This window comes from Zonotrichia leucophrys, chromosome Z, assembly GCF_028769735.1.
Source record: "Zonotrichia leucophrys gambelii isolate GWCS_2022_RI chromosome Z, RI_Zleu_2.0, whole genome shotgun sequence".
In the NCBI taxonomy this organism is placed as follows: domain Eukaryota; kingdom Metazoa; phylum Chordata; class Aves; order Passeriformes; family Passerellidae; genus Zonotrichia; species Zonotrichia leucophrys.
Window position 1 is genome coordinate 45,454,943 of NC_088200.1, and position 25,144 is coordinate 45,480,086.

Consider the following 25,144-nt stretch of genomic DNA (forward strand, 5'->3'; position numbering starts at 1 on the left):
ATATACATTGAAAAAAATTATATTAGCACTCAAATAATATGTATCAGGAATTTTCCCAGACTTGCAAAGAATCATTAACAGTCCCTTTATATGTAACAATTAAATTATTGATTCTTGTTTTTACTTTTCAGTCCAGTTCCATCTTTTAGATATCCTCTATTATTTCCAATACAATAGATTTCCCCAAGCTCTAACTGGATAAGTAACCTTGGACAAGTGGGGGGTGCACAGAAAGGCATCCACATCCCCAGATGTGACATACTGATGCATTCTCTGTCATCACACATGGTAGGAGCTCAGGAAATACTCACTGCAAGAGGCTACAGAAAGAACAATGTGTCGTGTTAGATAAATGTCTCTTGCTGAATACACAGCTGAACATTAGGTCACACAGCTTTACAAACCAATCACAAGGCATTGCAGACTTCTGTGATAAACAAAAAATTCTATTCATGTGCAAAAACAATGCTTTCCATCTTGTACCACAGGTGGCAGTGAACAACAAACTCTGATTTTGAGGGTGCCTCCTCTATGTGGTGAGTTCAGACTATCTATTTTGCTTTATTATTATGAAATTCCTACTATTTCCCTCAGAAAAAGCAATTTTATTCTTTCCAAAATGCCATGAATCCTGGGAAATTCTGAGAGATCTGGAGTCTCCCTTTTCCTGCTTTACATTTTGTTACCCATGCCACAGGGGACAAAAACTGTTTAATAGCAATTCTCTCTCCCGTAATAGGAACTGATTCCATTCACCAAGGTCCTCTCAAAGAGTAACGACAGGCAGACTCTTCTGCCTTGAAAATATTTTGTGGACAGCTTTTATGTGGACTTTTCAGCTGAGGAAGAAATTAAGAAGTAAGACTGCTGCCACTAGGCCTGCCTTCCCATTCCTAGGTAACCAAGAGACATATTCACAGCAGCTCTATATACAGTTTACCATGCATAATAAAGTTCCACAGGACTAATTATGTCTCAAGAAAAAAGTAATTAAAATCTCCAAATTGATGGAAATCATCATCAAATCTACTGGACTTCATTCCTGTATTAATCAGTATTGCCACAGATGGATCAGTGTAATCCTAGATGTACATAGAAACAGAGGGATAGCCCTGGAACTTAGGGTTTGCTAGATTATAAACTTAATGAGTCAGCAATGTGCCCTGGTGGCTAGAATGTCCACCTGTATCCTGGGGTACACTAAGCACAGTACAGCCACCTGGTTTGAGAAAGGGGATTGTCCCACCACACTCAGCATTGGAGCAGCCTCACCTCAAGAACTGCAAGCATGTTTTGGGCTCCACAGTGTAAGAAGGATATTAAATATAAGAATGTGTTCAAAGAAAGGCAACATAGATGGTGAAAGGACTACAGGGCATGATTCATGGGGACCAGAGGAGGATATAAGGTTTGAGGGTGGCATAAAGGGTGGTGCTGATCTCTGGTGCCTGGTGATAGGATGCAAGAGAACAGCTTCAAGCTGCATTGGGAAAGTTCAGAGTGGATAGAAGAAAAAGTTCTTCAGTGAGTTGTGGTTTAGCATTGGAACTAGTTCCACAGTGAGGGAAGCGCTCATGGTCCCCAGTCTGTTGGTATTCAAAAAGTATATGGACATTCTATCTATGACTATAATCTCAGATCACAACAGCTTAACTAAAATGCAGGCTTCATCAGTGCTCTGACATTCATAGTTATCCCTCCTTAAATAGCATGGAAAACAAATGGAGATTCAATAATCTGTACTGAGTAAATTTAGAGCAGAGGTGAATACAGAGGTTTAAATTTATACTCACTCGACAATCCCGCTGTAGTGTTTTCATGAGTGCACTGTGTGTTTCAGAGTCAAAATATAACCCTTCATGCATATCTTGCAGGAAATCCAAGTCTTTGAATGTAGGGTTGGACTTCTCCCTCTCTTTTCTTGATGCTCTCCGTTTGTACGTGGAGCCTTTCAAGTCATATGTGAAATGCATTTTCAAGGCTCGTGGCAAAACATTGTTCATGACAACAATTCTAATATTAATGCCTCCTGACTGAACGCAGTACAGCCCATAGAATTTGGGAAGAAGAGTCCTTGGATTCTGGTTCAGATTCTAAAACAAAAGAGATATTTTCAAATATGTCTATTTTCAATGAACTTCCATGCTTAAGAAAGGGTTTTCTTTAACACAAAAGACATTAACAAACATGAAGAAAATTATGAATGTTTTCTTATTCAGCACAGTTTCTTCAACCAGTTGATTATCTTTGTGGGTTTCTATTCCAGAAAGCCAGCATAGGCACTGCCTTTTTGCCAGGGATTTACAAAGGGCAAAAGCAGAGCAGTAACTACATTTATGCCAGGTTTCTCTTTCTCACAGAAAAGAGCAGACTAGGTCAAACCTAAAAGCATCCCAAAGACTTAATTTTTTTTCCTGACCTGAACAACCTTTGTGTTTTACCTGCTGGAAGGAGTCTGGGTTAAATGTACTTCTCATTATCTTGACTTGGATTCTGAAAAACAGAACCCCTCTCTCCATGAGGCTTTGAACACAGTCAGGGTTAGTGCCAAATCCCTAAATTATTTCCAAAGGCATGTGAGGGCATAATAGAACCACAACTGACCATCAGAGCAGAAAAGTGTGATATACTCCAAATTCCACACCAGGTAAAATAAATTAGGTAGGAGAGGATAACAGAGGTGAGAGAGAAAATCTTTCTTCTGAATACAACTGTTCTCATGAAAAAGAAAGAAGGGGAAAAACTACTTCAGGTCTTAGATGATTACTAAGTTACTATATACAACTATCAAAAGAAAGTATTGTCACAGAAATAATCACAGTAATTGAAGTTTTATATTTTGGAAGCAATTGCATAGCAGTGAAAATAAAGTTCCCAGAAATGATACAATCTGGCCTTATATGTACTTGTAATAACTCAGACTTGTGCTGAGTGGATTATCATGATTAGGAACAACAAAACCTGTCATCGTTGTCCTTTTTGGTGTGTCAGTACATGTATTTTTTTTCTTTCACACACAGTGAATCCATGTTACTTTAGTGCAATAATGACAACATTCCTCATTTTTAGTGTGAGAGGGTAATTTTTCAAGTATTTACATCAGGAAACAAAGCAAAAAAAGAAAGTCAGCCACAGGTCCAATAATACAAATACATACCACCCAGAAGAATGTCTGTTCATATGGGTGGCTTTTGTTACAAAAAAAATTAATTAAATTCTACTCACTTTTTAATCAATGGTTTTCCTTTTAGATGACACATAAAACCCAATACAGTGGACTTAGAATTAGCCCTCAAAAGGCTCCATTTAAAAACTAAGTTTTGAACAAATTACATGGATAAAAATATCTTTTACATCATTGCTTTAATACATGAGAAATGGAAATCAGAAGTAGTTGGAAACAAAAGGGAAACTGACCGGTCTAGTTTCTTTGTCCACTCTGAGTGAAATGCAGAGGGTAGACAAATACAAAACGGAGAAAGAAAACTGAATTAGAAATTTAGAAACTGTATTTTGTTACTAGCTTATTAAAAGCAAAGTTTGGTATCAAATTAGATTATAACATTCAGCTTCATCTTGAATGCTAAAAGAGCACCAATTCTTATCTTAAATATATTCTAGGTTTGTACCTATTCTTTCTGTTGGGTATGTATGGCGGGAAGTAGAAAGGCAAGTAAAAATGCTATAAATATTACAAAAAATACAGATTAACCCAGTGGAATATTTCAAGACAAGTGAAACTGAATATTCAGAAGTGACATGAAGCAGGAGAAATAGAAGTAAAATAAAGTCTTCAATTACTTACCATGTAATAACCTGGCAAGAGCTTCTGAAGAAACTCAGCCTCTTTGTGTTGAACTGTTTTGATGATGAATTCGTCACCACTAGTTACAAAAAATAAAGATCCACTGGCACCTGGGTTGGATAATTCAATTAAAGGTTCACTGCAGATTGAGTACTGGAAGAGACAAAAATTGCTTTTCACTGCCAATGCGTGCATTACCCAAACACAAGTTTAATATGAAGAACTGCAGGTTCAAGTAGTCACAAGAGAACCACGTAGCAGCACTACTGCTGCTGGCTGAGGTTTGGCAGGCCACTCTGCCTGGGCCATGCTGCACAACCATAGAAGAGAGCTGGCAACTGAGCATTTATCCCTCTTCATGTTCCAAAGCAACAGGTTCCTTTGGAGTGAAGCCAGTGGTTGATGTGGAAGGAGTTGATCTCCACGCTGTCAGCATAGCAAATTCTGAGTCAAAACTTTGAGAATACATTTTCACTGGAACTGTTTGTTTTCACATCCATTTTTTTTTTTTTAAAGAAACAGGAACAGGATGGTACAAAAATAAACTGGGAGTGAGGTTTCTCATTATAGACAAATAGGCAAATCCTGTTCTGTGCAACTGGGATTGAAACTATCAGACTGATAAAATTGGTATAGTTATAGCTGCTAATTTTAGTATAGTTACTAATTTTTAAAATATTTTACTAGTTTTATGATTGAAAACCACCTGAATCAGAAAAAAACGCAATACCAGTAAGCAAGAAAACCTGGAATTTGAAGGACCATTATATTGCATATTTAGCCAGGCTTCCTTTTCCACAGGAAACATTAAGAATTACAATCACATTAAGGAGCAAAAAGACTATGCCTTATTAATAGAACCATACTCTGATACAGAGACAAATGTACATTTACTAAGTGTTCACTATTCCAAACTTCATTCAAATTATATGGAGAGCTGGCATTCAGCTCAAAACCATAGAAAAACCTATCTATATTAAAATTGAAAGCAGTGATACTAGAAAATCTAATAAATATGTTCTTTTGTGAGCACTTGAACTAAAGCATGTTTCCTATGGGCTCATGCCATTGCCTTAATGCATCTTTTTATCCTAGCTTCAGCTAAGGCTTATAATTTTGAAGAGAATTTTGCATGATATATAAATATTTCTTCTCCCTGCTTATACTCAATTCCAATTAATACAAAATACCTTTCTTGTTAATCCTATAGTTGCAATTTTATACAGACAGAATGGTCATACCAATCTGTAACACTACAAACCTTTAGACCAATTCAGCAGCTGAACTGCAGCAATTATATTTTTCTTGACAAAATATTTAAATCTTAATGAGTAACTGTCACTGTGAAAAACATTTGAATATGATTATCCTAAATATTAAAGCTCAATAGAACAGTATTACATAAGCAAAACACATTGTCCTACACTCTGCATTGGTCATTTTCCAGTGGTATGCATTTCTGTAAAAAAGTCCACCCACCAAATGCTGCTATAGAAAGGGCCCAGCTAGTTTTAACTGCACACCTCTGAAAGGCAAATCAAAACCAAAAGGCAAGAAAATCCCCAAGAGCCTGACAAGTGAGTACTTATGATCAAGAAGTTTCCCTGCAAAATGGGGAAACTTCTTGTAAATCCATGAGATTTACAGTGACAATTTAATTCTACCAGCTGTTCAAATGTATTTACATTTGCTATCCTGTCTGACTCCTACAGTATGTTAATGCTCATCCTCCTTGAAAAGGTGAAGCTTTAAATCTTGAGTTTTGTCACTTCAAATTAACAGTGTAAACTCACATATGCTTTCTACTCTTCTTATTTTACTTCACATGCCCCTCAGCCACAGCTAGACAATCATTTACTACATACACACTTGCGTGCTTTCCTGTCCCAAGAGAAAAAATAATCTGCAACAAGTTGTCTTTACTAGTAACTTCCCTCAGGGAATAGTTTTTTTGTAGTTAAAATGACTGTCACAAATCTTATTCACAGCATGCAGTCTTTGTATAAACTTTTATTTCTGCTACTGCAAAAGCTTCCTTAGATGGAAAAGAAGTTGCAGGTGATAATAACTTTGCTCCAGGAAGCACAGTCCTTTTAGCAGCTGGCAACACAGCCTGCATACTTCATCTTTTACCAAGACCATTAAAAGAGATAAGATAAAAATCACATTACATAATGACACAACTGTCACCCATGATGTCCTTGTCTCTAATCTGGAGAGGCATAGATTTGATAGATGGATAACTCAGAGGATAAGGAATCAGTCATACTCTAAGAGTTGTGGTCTGTGGAAGAAAGAAATTCTTCACTCTAAGGATGGTGAGGTGCCGGAATGTGTAGTCTAGAGAAGTTGTGAATGCCCCATCTCCAGAAGTGTTCAATACCAGGCTGGATTTGAGCAACCCAGTGTAGGGGAAGATGTTGCTGCCCATGGCAGTGAAGTTGGAAATAAATCATGTTTGAGCCCCTTCCAATCAAAACCATTCTATGACTATGATTTATAAAATTCCCAAGCAACTTTATTTCCTTGCAACTACCATTTATAATTCAAAATAATTATCTTTTTTTATATGTAACTATGGTCATGAGGACAAACATAAAATTCATACATAGCACTAAAGAATTAAAATAAGACACCCACATTAAGACACCCACATTCAACCTAAATAAAAGCAAAACTAGGCTTATTGTTCATCTAGGAAGAAAACCCCATTATAGCACACTTGAACACAACAGAAACAATTTATTTAGCAGCATATTAATATTTCAGAAACATTTAATCAATTTTTCTTTTTTTATTCACCCAAGCCCTTTCAAATTCTTTTGGTCTTAAAGAAGCCATTATCAATAATAGAACAAAAGCTCATTCAGCATTTTAAAGCTCATTCAAAAACTACGTATAAAGTTGCTAATTTTTACTAGGACTCTGATTTCTTGGGTGATCTACCATGAAACAAACCAAACATTGGGCAAACATCTAGAAGATGGGCAAACATCTAGAAGAAAATCCATGTCAGCATTCACCCTACCCTTCCAAAAGCAGAGGTACAGGAGAAATAAAATAGTGAATACTTGTCCTAGCAGCATATAAAGTGGTTCCACCAAGTAAAGCCTGCTTTTACAATGTCAGCAAATTTGTAACTTTTTTAGTGTAAACTGAACACTGTGAAAGAATAAGTCTTCAGTTTATAAAATAGAGAGAACAAAGGATGCATTCTAAAATGCTTAATTTTTAGTCTGCCACCCATGAGCCTCAAAAGTAGACAGGAACATTCGCAGACTTCACTTTGTAATGATGTGCATAACACAAATCACACAAAAGTACTTAATTAGAACTCAATTGATAAAAGTCACAAAGTACTGATCATAACTTCTCTAGAAAAAATTATCTGAATGACATGGATGTTGCTCTAGTCAATTACCAAAGCAGGTTTTTAAATATGAATCATTTAAAAGAATTAAAATTTTTGTCACCAGTAAAAATATTTACTAGTTATATACCCCTCCACACACAAAATTTCTTACTGGTTTGGGCACCCTTTAAGAATCCCTTTCTGCTGCAATAAAACTAGCATGCTTTATAATAGTTTGTAACTCAAAGGAAAACTGCAGGCTCTTACCAAATAGTCATCAGGCTTGATACCAAAAAGTTCTCTGAAATAGCGGAAGGCAAGAGGTGCATATGTCTTAAATCTGAAGTCAGGGTAATGATGAGCAGGGGTAAGATTGCTCCCTTCACTGAAAACAGAAACAAACCAAACCAAATTACTGGGTAATTATTAGCACTAGTTTCACCACTAAGCTGCCTAACTTGACTGTTCCCCTGCTGAAAAAAGAGCATAAATGCAGATAAACCTCACTATTATCATTAACCACTAATAGAATGTCCATGAGAGACACTGCCAGCAAATTCTTTTTCCTCACCTTAAAGAAAATAACTATTTTCACCACCTGTATGCATTTGCATAAAGATCATGTTTAGACATGAACAGGACAAAGTCTGCATTTCAGAAGTCTAGGGTAGAGACTGACTTCACTGAGTACTGAAGACTCTTGTGTCATGGTTTCTGTGTTCAAGAAGGCTCCAACCACAGCATCTCCCACCAGCCCATCTCTGTTTGTAAGCACCAGATCCAGCAGGGTAGCTCCCCTGGTAGGCTCACTTCCCAGCTGTATTGAGAAGTTATCTTCACATACTCCAGGAATCTCCTAGACTGCCTCCTCTCTGGTGTTGAATTCCAGCAGACATCTGGCAGATTAAAATCACCCACAAGAACAAGGGCTGATAATCATGAAACATCAGCATCACATCATAGAATGGTTCATCCACCTCCTCATCCTGGTTGGGTGGTCGTAACAGATTCCTACCAGGATATCTCCCTTTTCAGCCTTCCCCCAGTTGTCACCCATAGGCACTCTGTACACTCAAAACACTTCCTACTGTACAGAGCCACCCCACAGCTCTCCTTCCTTGTCCCTTCTGAAGAGCTTGTAGCCATCCAGTGCAGCACTCTACTCATCCCACCATGCTCCTTTGGTAGCAACTATGTCATGGCTTTCCTGCTACTTTATGGCTTCCAGCTCATCCTGTTTGTTACCTATACTCCCTTAGCTCTTTTCCTTGTTTTATATTTATCACCTCACTGTATTTTTAGCCTGAGTTACAAAACTCTTGAGATGAATACTAGATATAAAATAAAAGTCAGCAGCAAAATGTTGCCAGATTAAAAAAAAAAAAAACTCTATGCCCATGGATTCATTATGATAGAAAATGAGAGAGGCCTTTTAAATAGAAGAATAAAGTTCTACTCTGTGATTTCAAAACAAACAAGAACATCTTTAAGACAAAGTTTTGGTACTGAAATCAGCCAGATAGAAACTTTCTAACATATTTTTATTAGAATATTAGAAAGTAGGTCTTTATTGCAGCATGCTGGTTGCTCTGGGGATCTTTCCTCTAATCAAGGACCCTGAGAGTCATGCAGAGTTTTTATGATACACATTGATTATATATTCATTAGCCATCCCCACTTACTTGACTTTTTTTGACATAATTACACCCCTTATCAGAAGTCTTCATCTGATTCTTTGGGATCTGTATTCAATGTCCAGTGTCCTTTCTATGTGGCTGTTCCTTGACCTTTGCTTCTGAGTAAGTACAATATCATTGTTTTGCACAACTTCTACCTTGCCAGCCAGAGCTGAGCTGGCATCCTGCTTGTGTTTTGTACTACTTCTGTTTGCCTTTATTTATTTCTCCAAGAAATAAACACAACTGTGCTGTTGTGTTCCACTTTCCTTGATAACAGTAAAGTGCTGCTCTGTTTTACTGTTCTTATCATTTTGGTCAGGGTCTAAATGGTTTGATAAATACAGAAATACAAAATCCAAGACTTGACACAGTTGCTGAAATTAGCTTTTCCAGCACTTCTTTATTCATTTACTGAAACTAAATTATTCAGTAATGCAGAGTGTACCATTACGCTTGGCAAAAAGAATATCCAAAGGACACCAAAAAGAAAAAAAGGCTACAAATTCACACAGGTATGAAAAGCAATAAATGTTAAGCAACATTCCTGAAAAAGATAATGAATAAAAATTAAATATAATGAAAGAATTTAAGAGCTTTCATTCTGTACAATTAATATTTGTCATATGAACTTGCCACTTTTCATTAACAGTTCAATGACAGAAGTCTACTCAACCTACCTAGCTGCCCCTGTGCTGCCAGACCCCACACAACTGAACTGTTTCAGTGACAGCAGGTGAACAACCTTTCTCAGTCTCCAGAAATGTATATAGTGCTGCTTCTTGGAGTGCTAAACCCTACAGGTAATAGTAAAGGCTGCTTAGTTCTAAAGAACTCCTCTGATCACTCTATATTTACTGCAGTACAACTCCAAGATATCAAAATCAAGTCCACATATGTTTTATTGTTCCATTATAGAGTTAAAAATGGAAATCAGTAGGATACAAGCTAAAGATAGTGTTTCTTTACAGTTAAGGTAGACTAATGGTCTTTCATAAGGCCTTTTTACTGCTCAGAACACTGCTAGATTAGTCTGACATTAAGTTATATATAAAAAATTCAGTGGTTGTGACTCACTGAATTTTTTGTACAGTATGAGGATGCCCCAGTGGTCATATAGTTACACTGGAAACCTGGGGTCATACTTGTAAATGCATTTAATTGTCATAAGATGAAGAAAATAATAGACCAGAGTATTCTCTACTGAAGTATCACATAATTGTCAGGGAATATAAAGCATCTAAACTTTTTTATTAAGTTTTACATTTTGGTACTAAACACTTTTCTAAATCTGCTTCCAGCAGTTGTAACTCAAAAGCTTCTCCTGTGAAAAGACAAGAAAGCACGTCAGCAAGTAGATTACACATCCTTACTATACCAGAATATGTTCTGTCACTTCACTAAGGTGCGATGAAGGTAGGAGGTTTGCTATGACAATGGGACAGTTCTGAGCCATATCATAAATGCATATGGAGCAAAATGACCAATGCTGGGTCCGCAGGTGCACAGTAACGCATAGCAAGTGGAGATGTATTGCTAAACAGAGCAGTTATTTTGGAACAGCTTCTACATAGAGGGCAATTCCATGTATTTAGAAGACAATAGATACTATATTACAGATATAACAGTCAATTTCACTATACAGACAGCTTTCCTTATTATTTATAAAATCATCTTTAAAAACACCTTCTGTTTTAAGTCTACAGAGTATTTTACCATATTCTGTTTCTATTAATCATATTAATTAGTTTCAACTTCACTACCTAACAAAATAGTTTACTGAACCCAACAGTAAGCTCTTCTGTAATTCATGAAGCAAGCTTGACACAAATTTAAGATTTCTTGTTAGTACTTTGAAAAATAGTTTTAAGGTTTTCCTGGTTGTACTTCCAACAGAAAAAGCACCCTCACTTCCAGTAATTTCTTACAGTAATGGAAACCTTTCAAATTTCTTATCAATTTGAAGCTTGTATGACAAGTATGAATTGAGTACAGCCTTGCTCTTTCTGGAAAAAGACAAACTCCACTGTACAGCAGGATTGATCTAAGTACATCCTTACCCTATTTAGAATTATTCCACTATATTAGCTGTGGAAAGAATGTATTCTATGGTTTCTCTTCACATTTTCTTGACGCATTTTACAGTTTCACCCTCATGGGGTTAAAGTGTATGTGCAAAGCACTATATATAATGATTTTTAATCAGTCTAGGGAATTTCAATGAAGGGATGAAAGGGGATGATTACATCTTTGAAATGTAAACAAAAAAAAATGCCCACGATCCATTGACAAAAAGTTAAATTTGTGAAATGGTGCTTTGGACATAATAAAAAAGGGCGTAACAATGTAAGTTCCCTCTCAGCTAGTTTAAGCACAGGTCTACCAGAAAAACAAAGATAAAGACTTTAAAATTAGCTCTCATTCTGGCAATCTTGAGCAATTCAAGTCTTTCTGTATGAGCTATGACAACAAAATACAGGGTTTGGAATGATTAGGCAGCAATTGTAATTTATAAGGTATTTTAATAACTTTAGATGTTATACCCCACAATAGAAAAAGATTCATAGGCAGACTAAAGGAGAGAGACTAAGCTTAAAATACAAGTTTGGTTTAATACTTATATTGTAATTTTTATTTTTTTAAAATCAAGCACACCTAGAAATGACAGTATGTGCATCTAAGTCTGCCCCTTTGTAAATGCTGAGAGTGGATTTAAAGCCTAGGTGGTGCAATATCAAACTAAAAGTGAAGTAAAATGAATTACATTTTTAACGGCTAACCCCATGGCTGTAAAAATTTGCTAAACAAGACACCCAGATACATTTCTTGGCAGCTTTTCTTTACTATGGCCTCGCCCTGGTAGGATGTACTCAGGAGATACCACACCTATCTGAAGGGGCAGAGAAAGCCAGCTGCATATCTTGGTAACAAGCCTTCATCACTGAGGTTACCTTCATCATGGAGCTGTTATCAAAAGAATTAGTCTGTAGTTGTGACCCTGTGTATAACTTTCCTGTGTGTATGGTAAAAAAACTGAAGAGGAGGAACACATCAGTTCTTGCAGTGAAAGCAATTATTCTTTAGATTGTAAAATCAAAATAAAATGTCTAAACTTAAATGCTCTCAACCTTAAAAACTAATATTATCCAATTTCAGTTTCATTGCTCTTGAATACAGCTGCTTTTAAAAAATTCATCACAATGTGTTTCAGCTCTAAAAACTGTATCAAACAAACACATGCTGCAGGTCAGGCAGTGCTTTGGTATGTTCCTTTCCTGTATGTAATTTCAGGAAAGCATGATTTCCCACATGCTCGAAGTAGGTATCATGTTTATCTGTACAAATAGGTATGTCTGTGTTTTCCTCATACTGCGAGCTAAAGCTCAGTGGTAACATCGTCTTTTCTCACTTCCATTTTCCTAAACTTCCAGTTAGCAAATGCTGTCCTAAGCGGTTCCCTGCCAGTCAGCTTTGAAATATAATTTGGAATAGTCAGTAACTTTAAAACAGGTCAAGTCAATCATATCTACGTAACAGCTGAATACAGAAGCACTTACTTACATTGATGGAGATATTATTATTTTATAACCAACTGGAAATGCTATTAAAATATAGGATCTCAGAGTACTTGAAAAGTAGTTTAAGAGACTACATAATTATACAACTATCCAGATTATCAGGTTTACCAATCAATCATTTGTTAGTAACAGAAGTAGCTGAGTCCAGTAATTCATATCAGACTTTGGTTTTGTCACCAAAGTATCCCCATTTCTAATATTTGTTTTACATCCTCCTCTCTGTGCTATCACTCCACTCACAAACCATAAAAACCTTGTCAGAACTTGAGTAATTCTGGGCCTCTCTGCAACCAAAGCACCAAGGAAGAGCAGCAGTGCTTCATCAGAATATTCAGGTCACTTTATCATTCTTGTGAAACTGCCCACAGGAAACATGTGTCATGGTGTAAGTTACACAACAACTCATCATTAGTCTGAACATTTAAATACTAGTCACACTAAACTTGTAGAGCATTCTATACTACAAATACACTACTTAGTTCATCAGCTAACCTGATGATACAGGTTTGATACAAAGATATTTCCGAGGGTAAGTATCAGTTTTCTCAATCAGTCCTCAAAAACATACTAGAAAGCAGTACAATTCAGTTGTATATGTAGGGTAGAACCCAGCCTGGCCAAGTAAAGTTTTTACCTTAGTACTTTGACTACTTTTTTGGGCTGTTATTCAAATGCTATCACAATAGAATGGTAAGCTTCTGATATTAAAGAGCAGAAGGTGTTGAATAATCTTTCATTAGCATCACAAGAAAGCAATTTGTAAGTGAACCAGTTCAGTGTACAGACTGTAGCTGCAGAGGGCATACAGGTCGTCGGGCATGGAACACACTTCCCAGCTCAATTAGAAACCATAGCAACTGTTCTCAACATGCAGGGTCTAGACCCTGCAATAAAAGCTTATTAGCAAGGGAATTGCATAAGATTGACTAACAACTTGCTGCAAAAACGGTCAAACTCAACAGCTGTGCTTAGAAGCAGCCTGCATCTAAAAACACAAATGCAGGCCGAAACATACTGTCTGGCTTGAAACGTTCTGCATTTCTAATATGGGTTAGCCAAAATTAGCTGATATAATGTAGCAGCTTCTGTTTGGCTTCTCAGTCACCACAGAAAATGCTCCTCCTTCTGTGTCTACTGAAGAGCTTAATAAACTGCCTTCACTGCAAACTCAAAAGCAGCTCCACAGCCCCAAGGCCCAGCGACCAGTTTGAGGCACCATGGCCTACCAGAGCTAGGCTCACAGGTGAGCAACGAGCCATTCTAACCAAGGCCATCTCACTTGGAGCCAGCACCACCGCCAAGGCAAAAGGCTGACAAAATATTGCTGAAGCCACATTGCACAAACAACTAACTGGAAGCAAACTGTCCTACCAGGAACTGCTTCCAGCCAAGGAGGATGGGCACAAATATGCTCAACACAGCTAGTCACAGGACCGAGCAGAGAGAGCACATGCAGGATGAACAACCTTCCCACCAAAACCCTCCAGCTGCTGCTGCAGCACTACCAACCCCAGGTAAGCACAAGCACCTCTGTTGCTAGATTTCCAAAGCAGAGTTGAAAAGCCAGAACAGAGGTTACTCGGAGTGGTTTCCCTTGTGGTTTCACTCTGTTCAGTGGGTAGTAGGGTGGAGACTTCAGGCACTGTCTCTTCAGAATCAAGTAGGTCAGTGCCGGGTGCATTTTGTTTCTCCATCCAAGGAGCAAATATGCATAGTACTATTTTAACTCTATCTGGATGGTTGTTCTCAATGAACACCATTATAGCAGCTTCCAGTAATACCTTGTTTTCCAAAAACAAGTCATACAAACTCCTGGGGAGCTTGAAGAGAATGGGATGAAAGGCCCTCCACCACTACGATGTGCAAATGAAGGCAAGTACCTTTGCAATTCAAATCCACAATAGTGAACAGACACAGTAGAAGTACAGACACCTGTACTTCACTCAAAGTCACTTCCAGAAATAAACACATAAATTAACTGGGCTAAACTCTGACTAATTTAACACAGTTACAGAGTAACTCTGGACCAGGAATAACCTGCAATCCAGGGAGTTACTTCTGATTTACATCAGTAGCTCCCAAAATACGCAGAGCAGTTATGTTCAGATCTGACCTAACCACTTTTTTCTCTGACATTTTTCTCCCTTCTTAATGAATCCTGAATGCTTCAGTATGACTACTGAAGCAGAGATAGAGGTTGAAAGATATTTCAGGGTCTTGAGAGGTGTGCAGAAACTATCCTCTTCAACCTATTAAATTCATAAACAAGTGTTAACTATTTCCCCCAACTATAAAAGGGCAGATATAAAACTCTTCTGCTCACTGGTGCATAGGCTGCATTGCATTGCATTTCTACTAGCTTAAGTCTGTCTTACCATTGTTACCTTAACAGTGCCCCTGTTGCTGTTAAAGAAGCAGGTGTGCCTATGACTGAAAAACAGCCTTCTCACCTCACTGCCAGACACAGGTAAGGCAGAGAAAACATGGGAGGAAGGTGGAGCAGGACACTGTGCAAAGGGTCAGGTTGCTGTGAAATTGCCAAAATGAAGGGGAAGTTCAGCTGACAGCTGTTTGAAGTTGTAGATGCATTAATTGTACCCAAAGCAACTGGAAAAATACTGTTACTTGCAGTGGTGTTTCAGCACCACTCTTGCTGCACTGTAAGGTTCTCCTTCTGCTGCAAACTTCTGCAAAAAGTTTACTCAATATCAGCAAGCTCCAGGGTACTTCCAGGTAGAGGTCAACCCATTCACCTGCTGGTGTAACTAATTTCCACTAATTGCTTTCAATCCAGACCAATCCAAATGGGACCAAAAAAAAGGTCATTACAGTAATTACTTTTAACAATGCTGCCATCACAAGTCGGTACCCCCTCTTGGAAAAAGCAAAGAGCACCTGAGGTGCACCTTGGGAGTGCAGTTCGAGCTGTAAAGAATGTGCAGCCTTTGCTTTTTGCTTCAAATCTGGGTAATGAAGTTACCTATTGACACAACTCAGGACCAATCCACATAAAGCCATCATGAAACAACATTCCAATACTCTGAACCAGCAAGAAACAATCCTGTATTAATTTTGTGCAGTCCTAACATATAACAATTCATGCACATTAATACACTTCTGGTTGAACATAATTTAGATAAATAAAAGTGGATATTACACTAAGACATAAGCAAGGATTTGAAATTGGACATTTTTGTGCATCAGCATAAGAAATCGAATAATTTGAAGAGATTGCAATAGATAGCCAACTTTTAATTCCATAGACAATGTTGTCAACAAGTGCTCTTTATGGAGAGGTTCTTTGTTACACTTAAGATGGCTCACTATGCTGTATACTACTTACTACCTAGCAATGTAAAAAAAAAAAACCAAACAAACCCAAACCTAAAACTACACTGCTTTGGCCATTACTTTCATTTGTCTAATTTTCCTCAAAATATCTTTTTTTATAAGAACCTGTCCAGGAAGGCACTACTAAAGCTTTTCTATTCAATTTTACATTAGTGCAATCAGTCTCTTCCTTCTGCCTTTTGAGGTTTTTTTCAAGCCAGAAGGGATGTCTCCCTACTCTTCCTTATTACCAATACAAAACAAGTAAATCTCATTTCTGTGCGTACATGCATGTGAGTCTCACAGGAAAGAAGGCACATGCAGTGCTACAGACTACAAACCATTTTATTTTACTTGTTCCTTTAAAATTATGTTTAAAAAGAAAGAGAATAAATTTTCTCTCTCAAACCATGCTATGTAATAAAACAGTTTTAGCATGTAGGTTGCATTTAGTTTTCATGAACAGATCTTATATAGCAAACGTACCATGGAAGCCTCTATCACTGTCATAGGCAGACATTTTTCACACTAATAAAAGCTTTGTCACATGATATGCAAATTTCTTACCTGTAAGTTGGATTTTTTAAACAAAATTTTGTGATTATAGTGTATGAAAACACATTCATATAGTTAACTTCTCTATATCTTCCTAATCTACAAAAAAAATATTACTAACCTGTGCACAAACCCTATCATTAACACCGAAACAAGGATATTGTTAATTCAACATTGTACATTGTTAATTCAACTTTGTTTAGTAATACCAGTAAATACCAAGGATTATAAATTATTTGAAACATCTTATGAATTAGCATTCAAACTGCACATAAACAAAACTTTGAAAAACTGATAAAAATCAATCCCAAATCCAGGAAAGAGTACATAGATAGCGTGTTCTTACTTAAATGACTGTATTTAGCACTTCTGAAAACCCAGAAAACATTCAACAGAGTAAGTCATCCTGGTTTTGAAATACATTGCTCCTAAATTTTTTTCATCACTTTCTAGCATATCTAACTTGGAAAGGCACTGTACTTCACCTTCTGAGCACCAAAAAATCAGTATAACCTTGATTTCCCTATCAGCCCAACTGTATTGCTACTATTTCTATAACTTCAGCTTGGCAGTGATACAAACTGAGGTGGCAAAGCAGTAGAGGTGCACAACCTGTAATCAGCATATCTTGTAGGAGCTGAGTGTTGCCACAGACTAGAGTCCTGGATAGAATTTTATAGTGTAAATATAAGGCAACATTGTAGTATAAATTTTTATATTATACTTTATATGGCAGGACTTGAATTTTCATAAATTTTAAAAATATCAAGTATTACCATCAAGAAACTAATATGCAACTAATCAAATGTGAATGTCAGATCCACAAATCACTTCCAATTCAAATTGACAACTCCTTTAATTGTCAAAATTACCTTCCCTTGCTATAAATGCTGTCTCAAATCTTCAGATGAAGTATGACCTTTCCAACTCTCTCTCTACCTTCCTTTCCAATGACAACATTAAGACCAGAAAGTTTTCACATTTCATACATTATACTTACTCCAACATGATTTTGTTAGAACTAGAAAACAAAACTGGTTCAAAATACTTAATTAAGAGTTTAATTATGAAATTTTATTGGGGAAAAAACAATAAGTGCGCTTGTTCTTACCTTGGTAGAAAGACACTTTCCACTACATAGAAGTCTTGCATAAGAACATCTCTGTCTGGTTTTGATGTAAGATTTCCTACTGTGTATCCTATTCCCAGCTGGATAGCACCTTTAATAGCGGAGGATGCAGTCTGTGGAAAAAGAAAGAATTGAAGCATGAGTTTGCTAAAAGCAGATTTCTGTTCTTTATTGATAATATTATAGCTAAACATTTTTATCATTTTCATAATAACAACACCCTGTCGTCTTCACATCCTAGACCTCAGTGATTTTTATTTAAATTTTAAATTAAAATATTTTAAAGAATCACTATATATAAAGCGAAACTTTTCAAATTACCCAAATAATTTAGATGTGGAGTTCTAACACAGCATGGAATCACAGAATAGCAGGTTGGAAGGGACCTCAAAAGGTTCAACCATTATCCCATTATGTTCAACCTTTCTTGACAAAAGCATGATCTAGACAAGACAGCCAAGAACCCAGTCAAGCCAAATCTCAAAAATGGGAATCCACCAATCCTGGGGAGTTTATTCCACTCCACTGGGAGTTTATTTCATTTCACTGTTTTCACTGTGAAATATTTCCCCTTGTGTTCAAGTAGAATATCCCCAGGAGTAACTTTACCCATTATGCCTCATATTTTCCATGTAAAAATAGGGCCTCTATCTTCTTTGTAACCACCCTTCAGATACTGTAACATGATGATAAGTTTGCCCTTAACCGTCATTTCTCAAACCCAACTCTCTCAGCCTCTCCAAATGTGTCAGGCTTCTCAGCCCTCTGATCGTCTCTGTGGCCCTCCTCTCCACCCTCCCCAGCCCATTTGTATCTTTTTTGTACAGCAGAAACCAAAACAGACAACAGTATTCCAGGTGTGGCCTGACAAACACTGACAAGAATGGGATCATCTCTGCTGCTGATGCCCCTGTTGATGCAGCCCAAGACCTCACTGGGCTCCTTTGCTCCAGCAGCAACTCCTCACTCTTACTGAGCTTTTTGCTCACTGGGACTCCCTGGTCCCTTCCCACAGAATTGCTCCTCAGCTTGAGCTCCCAGCCCGTGCTGCCCTCCTGGATTTGTTTTCCCAGGTGAAAGACCTTTCACTTGTCCTTGCTAAACTTCGGAAGGTTCTTCTTTGCCCACTCTCCAGCCTAAACCTTCCAGGTTTTCCTGCAGCATGGCTCTCCCTTGCAAAGTGCTCACTTGATCCCTGAGTGATTTCAAGTGCTCTGGGTGATCACATATGAAGACATGAATCAGCACTGGGCCCAACACCAATCCCTGGGGGACCCCACTTGTGCCAGTTCCCAGCTGGAAAAGGAGCACTCTGGGCGCTGCCTGTGGGTCTGTTCCCCACCCACTGCACGGGCAGCTTGTCCAGACTGTTACACAACAGCTGCACAGGAAGTTGTCCAGCAGACTTGTTACACAACTTCACCAGAAAGCTGTGGGAGACCTTGGAGAAAGCCTTGGAGAAACACAGGCAGACAACGTCCACTGCTTTCCCCCATCAACCAAGCAGGTTTGCCCTGGAAGGCAATCAGGTTTGTCAAGCACAGTTTGGCCTTGGTGAACCCGTGCTGGCATTTCCCAATCAGCTCGTTCATCTGACTTGTGATGGTTCCTAGGAGGATTCTTTCCATAACACTTTCCTTTGCCTTAGTATTAACCTTCAGAGTGCAGAGCCGGACCCCAAACTCCACAATATTGTGATCACTGTAGCCAAAGCCATCACTAAGTGAGATATCACAAAGCTGGTTTCCTGGTTAGTGAGCAGCTAGTCCAGCCATGCCTCATTCCTGGTTAGCACATCTAAAACTTGTATGAGGAAGCAGTCCTGTATGAACTTGATGGATGTTGTGACCTGTTGCATTGCTCTACCAAGAACGTCTGGATAGTTGAAGTCACCGAAAAGATCCATGATCTGTTATCCAAAAGTTGCTAAGTGACCCTGATTAAATGCTTCTTTGCCCTTTTCATCTTGGTTTGGAGGTCAGTAGCAGATGCCTAATCTAAGATCCCCCTTGGAGATGTCCCTTCTGATCTTGATCCAGAGGCATTTGATAGGGCTTCCACAGTCACTGTAGTTGACCTCTATATGTTCATGATTCATTTTTAACCCAGAGCACAACTCCTCCTCTACTTTCCCGCCTGTCTTGACAAAGCCTATAACCATCCTTTGTGACCCTCTAAAAATAGTTGCAATCTAACAGGATATTCAAATTGCTTCAGGATTGTGAAGTATGCATTATATTCTGGAAAAAAACCAGTCACAAATTCCAGGTGATTGTACATGCATGCTGAGGCATCACAATGCAAGCTTATGGCTTAAATGCTGATTCTAGATGCAAATAAATGTGTTTATTACCTTCTGCCTAAAATTCAGCGCAAGAGATCCATTGACTGTGGGGAGTCTAGAGAAAAATGAAATGGGGAAAGCAAAATCTCTCTGTAGAAATCTACCCTTATAAAGTGCAATGACTAAATTCAATGGCCTGAGCTTGCAGAACACAGAGGGCTTCAAAACAACAGTGAAGGCTATAAATTACAATGAAATTGTGATACTATGTATTTGTAAATTGAGACCATATCTGAAACTTTCCCATGCTGAATAGACAGTCATGCTGCATGAATTTGAAAAAAAAGCAGAAGCGAGTTAAAATCAGAAACTAGTCAAGAAATTATTTTTTTAACGAAACATGGAAGGAGTGAATAAAGAAAACCATTGGGTAGGGAAAGAATGCTATGAGGAAGGGAGTATCTTCCCTTACATGATCACCAGTTTGAAGACAACGTGTTTGGTCCCTGTTTTTAGGTTTTACCTCCTACCTACTAAACAAGCAAGAGACTAGCAGAAAACACCAGAAGTTTCATGATCAGAACCACTTCAGCCCTTGAATGGAACAATTTCAGGAGTAAAAATTACATAAGAAGTGGTTCAAGTACACAAAGCTAATCTTGTTCTAGTTCTTGGAACATCATATACTAGAGTGGCTGCTTATTTTTTAAAAAGACAGAGATGTGTAGCTCTTAAATAATTAAGACTGCACACCAAACAGAACTTGCATAACAGTTTAGAACCAGAGATTTGGTGGGAACAAACAACAGTCCATTCTGAAAGTGCGACTTTGACTAGTAAAAAGATTTGGCTTTGTGTCATAAGAAGAGTCACATTTTTCTTTCCTTGAAAAGCTTCTATTCATGAATGATTAATGCCCAACAAAAGCTGTAATTATGTAACTTTAATCAAACCAATACACATACAAATAGTTTCTGCTTCATTGCTGGATGCCCATCTTGTTCACTGCCAGAGCAAGCAACTATGTTTGAAAGAACAGCAGATAGTACAGTACAACAGAGGACATGCCATTCCAAATAAACCCTGGCAAAACCCACCAAACTTCAAAAAAACCCAAGACAAGTAAACTGGCAATATGACTTCCAAAAGAAACCTCTGGATCATTATCAGTTTCTTGAGGTCAGTATTGAAGGCACTTGAGATGGTAGTTCATGTTTGGACTCAGGTGTTTATTATTTCTTATCAGTGAAACAGTCTCACAACCACGAGTTCGGCAGCCTTTCATTAGCAAGGCACAAAATGGCTAACTATCTCTTGTAACAAGGTTTTTTAAGACTAAACTATCCAATTAAGAGAGGACACCTAGATTATTTTCCCTTTTAACTCAATAACTGATCTCTCAAAGCCCACAATGTGGACTTTTCTGTCCAATTATAAAACATCATCCAAACCCATGAAAAAGAAAGGAATTAGAAGGTAAAGAACAACTTGCCTCCACCTTAAAACCTCCATCTTGCTTCATATTAATTTCTATGTTCTCAAACCCCAAACTCTAAGTTTTCCACCCTGTGATATTACACAACTCTAACCAACGACATACTTGTAATCCCAGTGCTATCAATTTTTGAAGCCTTCTCCACAGCCTCATGTCAATTGCCATGTTTTCTTGTGAATCTGTGCCTTTAAGCACAGAAAGTTTAAAATTCTCAGCGTCCAGGGTTCCAGCTGATCATCTTTCAAGCTCATAAAAATATTTGTAGAATTTTTTTTTCAAATTTAAAAGACCCACAGACTTGTAGTCTCCAGAAGGCAGAATGTAAGACCTTCTAATACAATGACACAGATCTTTCCTACAAGGTTACCTTCTTGTTAATTTCCACTCATATTCAAGAACGTCATTAGTAATCACCTATTATTTCTGCAGCAACACAGAAGTTGGTTTAGCAGAAAAGTAATGTTATGAAATCATTCAGAATGCTTTAAAACAAACTGAGAGCTGCTACAGTATGCTGAAGGCAACTGCTGGTCCAAAGTCCACTTTTTGTCAATCACCACTATGACCAAAGGCTGGTAACTCAGTATGCCCTTAGCAACTGACAAGTATTTGTTTCCACAGTCCATAAAACAAAAACAGAACAAGCCTTGGAATTAATCTTTTAAGACAGGACTTATCTTAATTTTTTATATTACTATTAATAATATTATTATCATCATTAGATCCAAGGAAAATATATAGAAGTTCCTTCTTAAGCCTTAAAGGAAATGTTCTTGAAACATCCATTTCATTACCATAAAAATGTATTTATAGGAAACTGCAAATGCAACTGGAAAAATGGAAGTCTCTTGTGATTTTTTCCTTACTTGAGCACCTCTTTTAAAGCCCATTAAAAGGCATTAAGGCCGCAAAAGGCAGCAAAATCTAGTTTTAAACCTAGGCCCCTTATTTATTTCAATTTTTCTTGAATACTCTCCTGCTGCAAAGCAAACAATAAAATTCAGCCTTCTGTGCCATGGGGTTTTTTTCAGTCTTTTAGAGACTGAAATAAATTTTTCTTGCTATTAGTCTCATGCAGAGGTTCAGAAAATGGCCCTGAGATTATTTATTAACTGTAACTGTAAAGCTGACAGTGCACAGGGACACTACAGTGAGTCCCAGATAATTTAACCTGTTATCAACCTTCTGAAGATCAAGAAATATTAAGGGATGACAATAACCAGCAGGATAAAAATGGTGATGAATTTTAGGTTATGAAAGTGATTGAGTTTGCAGCAAATGCTGTACACTATGACAGCTGTCTTTGTTACATAAAGGGGCCCAAAGTAAAACTTCTCCTATTCTCCTTCTGCTGTTTAGGATATTACTGTCTACTGCACAGGTGCTTTGATGCTTTTATCCCTGCATAACTGATCTCATTATGATGAAACATACCTTGGTCTCTTTTTGTCAAAAGTAACCATATACTTTTTCTGTATTTGTCATATGGGGGCCTGCTAAAGTGGCTGTAGATACAAAAATTATACGCAGACTCATAAAGCATAACAGCAGCATATAATATAGAATACAGGTATATGGAATATTTGCATCACTGATAAATATTCTAGCACTCAATGCACTGTTCTCTTAAATTACTTTCTCTGCAGATCAGTCTTCCATTTGCTCTACGTTACTGTAAACTGAAATCCTTTTTTCAGAGTAGCAAAATAAATGAGAAATTAAATCCTCGCAAATCAGGTCTTAAGTTCGCACATGATCCCACAAATAAACTAACCAGGATTTAGACATTGTTTTTCCTACAAATAATCACTTTCGGGTAGCCTTCTAAAACTTAAATTTGTTATTTAAATAAAATAAAGGTGTTACTCAGACATTCATAATGCATATAAAGGCAGTTCATAACCAGGTAACAAAAAAAACACAAAAAAACAAACAAAAAAACCCCAATCAAAAACAACAACAAAAAATCAACTAACTGAAACTATCTAACAACTGTACAGTTAGGGACAAGGCTACTGAAAGGATTGAAAATTTTGTCCTTTATAGTAACTGAAAAAAAAATTTCAAGGATGGCAAAAATATGGATACTGTAATTTCAGAATCTATACTATAAATTGGCCAATAATTGTTTCTGTTAGAGCGTGAAGGTTATAAATTACTGGTAATTAATGGCATAAATAATTTAACAAACCATGAGCAGATTGGAGCTGAGCAGGAGGGCACAGGCTTAATCTAATTTAATAGAAGTTCCTTTCTAATGTCATTCAGTTATTTTTCTGTTCATCTTCAAAGTCTCAATTGCTCTTTGCCAAATCTATATGCATTTCCTATATGTTCGTGAAATGTAGCTCTAACATTCTGGGCTTCTTCAAATGTAGAATCTAGGGAAACCCTTTAAGACACCATGAATGTGAACTTTGTCCTTGTTTTCTTGTGTTCTCCCCTTTTATGACATTTTATTGCAGCTGAAGTTTGACCTATGAACTTTCTATAGCAAAGATGGTGATTTTTCCAGAAGACAGCTGGTTTATTGCAGGTGCCATAAAGTAATGCAGAGAAATTAACTCTGCCTTGGAAATTCTTCCTCATTTTCACCATGAAAGGCAAAATGATGATTGCTTTATTTTACCTTCTTTACTACTGTCATTCATACAGGTTTTTAAATCTGCCAAATGAAATGGCACAGACACCTAGCTACCATAGCTCTTCATAAGAGATGGGGAGAAAGAGACATCTGAACAGAAGTCTTCACTGGTTGACACTGCTTTGCAACCATGCATCGCACAAAGTAGTTGTCACTGGTTCATTTCTCTCTGCTACTGTATGTGGAGAAATCTGCTTTCATCTTCCCCACTATCCCACCCTTCTCCTCTGTTGGAGAATGAATTGGGGTAGAACAGCTACCTGCCTTCAAGCAAAAGTCTCAGTGAAATAAATAAATTCTTTAAAAAAGGAAGAAAAATATTCATAGGTCTCACTTGATCAAAATTGCTGAAGCTACATGGCTTATGCCAGATCTGAATTTTCTACTACAAGTAAGCATTTGCTCTTCAGTTTTACTAATTAACAAAAGTACTAGGAATCCACCCATGTTATCACTTCCCTGCAAACACAGTTTATCTTTTCCAGACTTCTGAGAAGATAGAACCTGCCATAAATTGTATAAACTCTTAAGCCAAACCATCTGAGGAGAATGCCTGTGAAAAACAATACATTTTCCTCAAGCAATATTTAAAAATAGCTCTCTTTGAATATTAGGAAATTTCAAGTAGATTCAAGACGTACATGTGGTTATTGCCTAGTCCATTGCTCCTGCACTTGATCTGTCTTGTCTTTGAGCGCCTGCTGTGCTTACAGTCTCACTGAAACACCACTTATTGACACTGTTTCCATTGAAACTTATGGATGAAGGTGGCTACCCCATCTCAGCATGCTTTCTGCAGCTGTCCCATAATAAATCACAAATAGGGACATGAAAAGAATGTTACCAGAAAATCCCATTAAAATAACTAATCTTAACTGTTTTTCCACAACTTCTGACTATGGGTCAATACTGCCATACTACCCCCCCAGTCTTTCTTCAGTTCACACTTCTTCTCTCTAGCAAATGTTTGTCCACCTTCTGCAGGTCACACTTCATGAAGGCGGACTCCTGCACATGCGTGTGTGTCTGTTCACACAATCAGAATCAGTTCAACTGCAATCAGAATGATTTCCTTTTTCAAGCTGAATCTGCTCTCCCTTTATTTTCCAAAATTGGATTCAGGTGACTCCATGGTTTTCAATTAATTTTTCCTCCATGTCAAAACATTTATGCTTAAGCTTCAGTAGTAGCCATGGACCCAACTACTCTGGTTGTTCTATTTTGAGGAAGAGAATTTGAGACCTCTGAGCTTGGAAGCAGCCATAGCTCCAGGCAAAGTTGCAGTCATTTTAGTAT

General features: G+C 37.5%; 1 protein-coding gene across 1 annotated transcript in view; it reads right to left on the minus strand.

Moving 5' to 3' along the window:
- PIP5K1B (phosphatidylinositol-4-phosphate 5-kinase type 1 beta) overlaps window positions 1–25,144 on the minus strand; it is a 97,555-nt gene that overhangs the window by 30,782 nt on the left and 41,629 nt on the right. Inside the window, exons 6-9 of the mRNA XM_064736471.1 lie at window positions 17,408–17,538; window positions 7,425–7,542; window positions 3,806–3,958; window positions 1,794–2,093 (exon numbers count right to left, since the gene is read on the minus strand). Coding sequence (XP_064592541.1) covers window positions 1,794–2,093; window positions 3,806–3,958; window positions 7,425–7,542; window positions 17,408–17,538 — 702 coding nt within the window. The remainder of the gene's footprint in view (window positions 1–1,793; window positions 2,094–3,805; window positions 3,959–7,424; window positions 7,543–17,407; window positions 17,539–25,144) is intronic.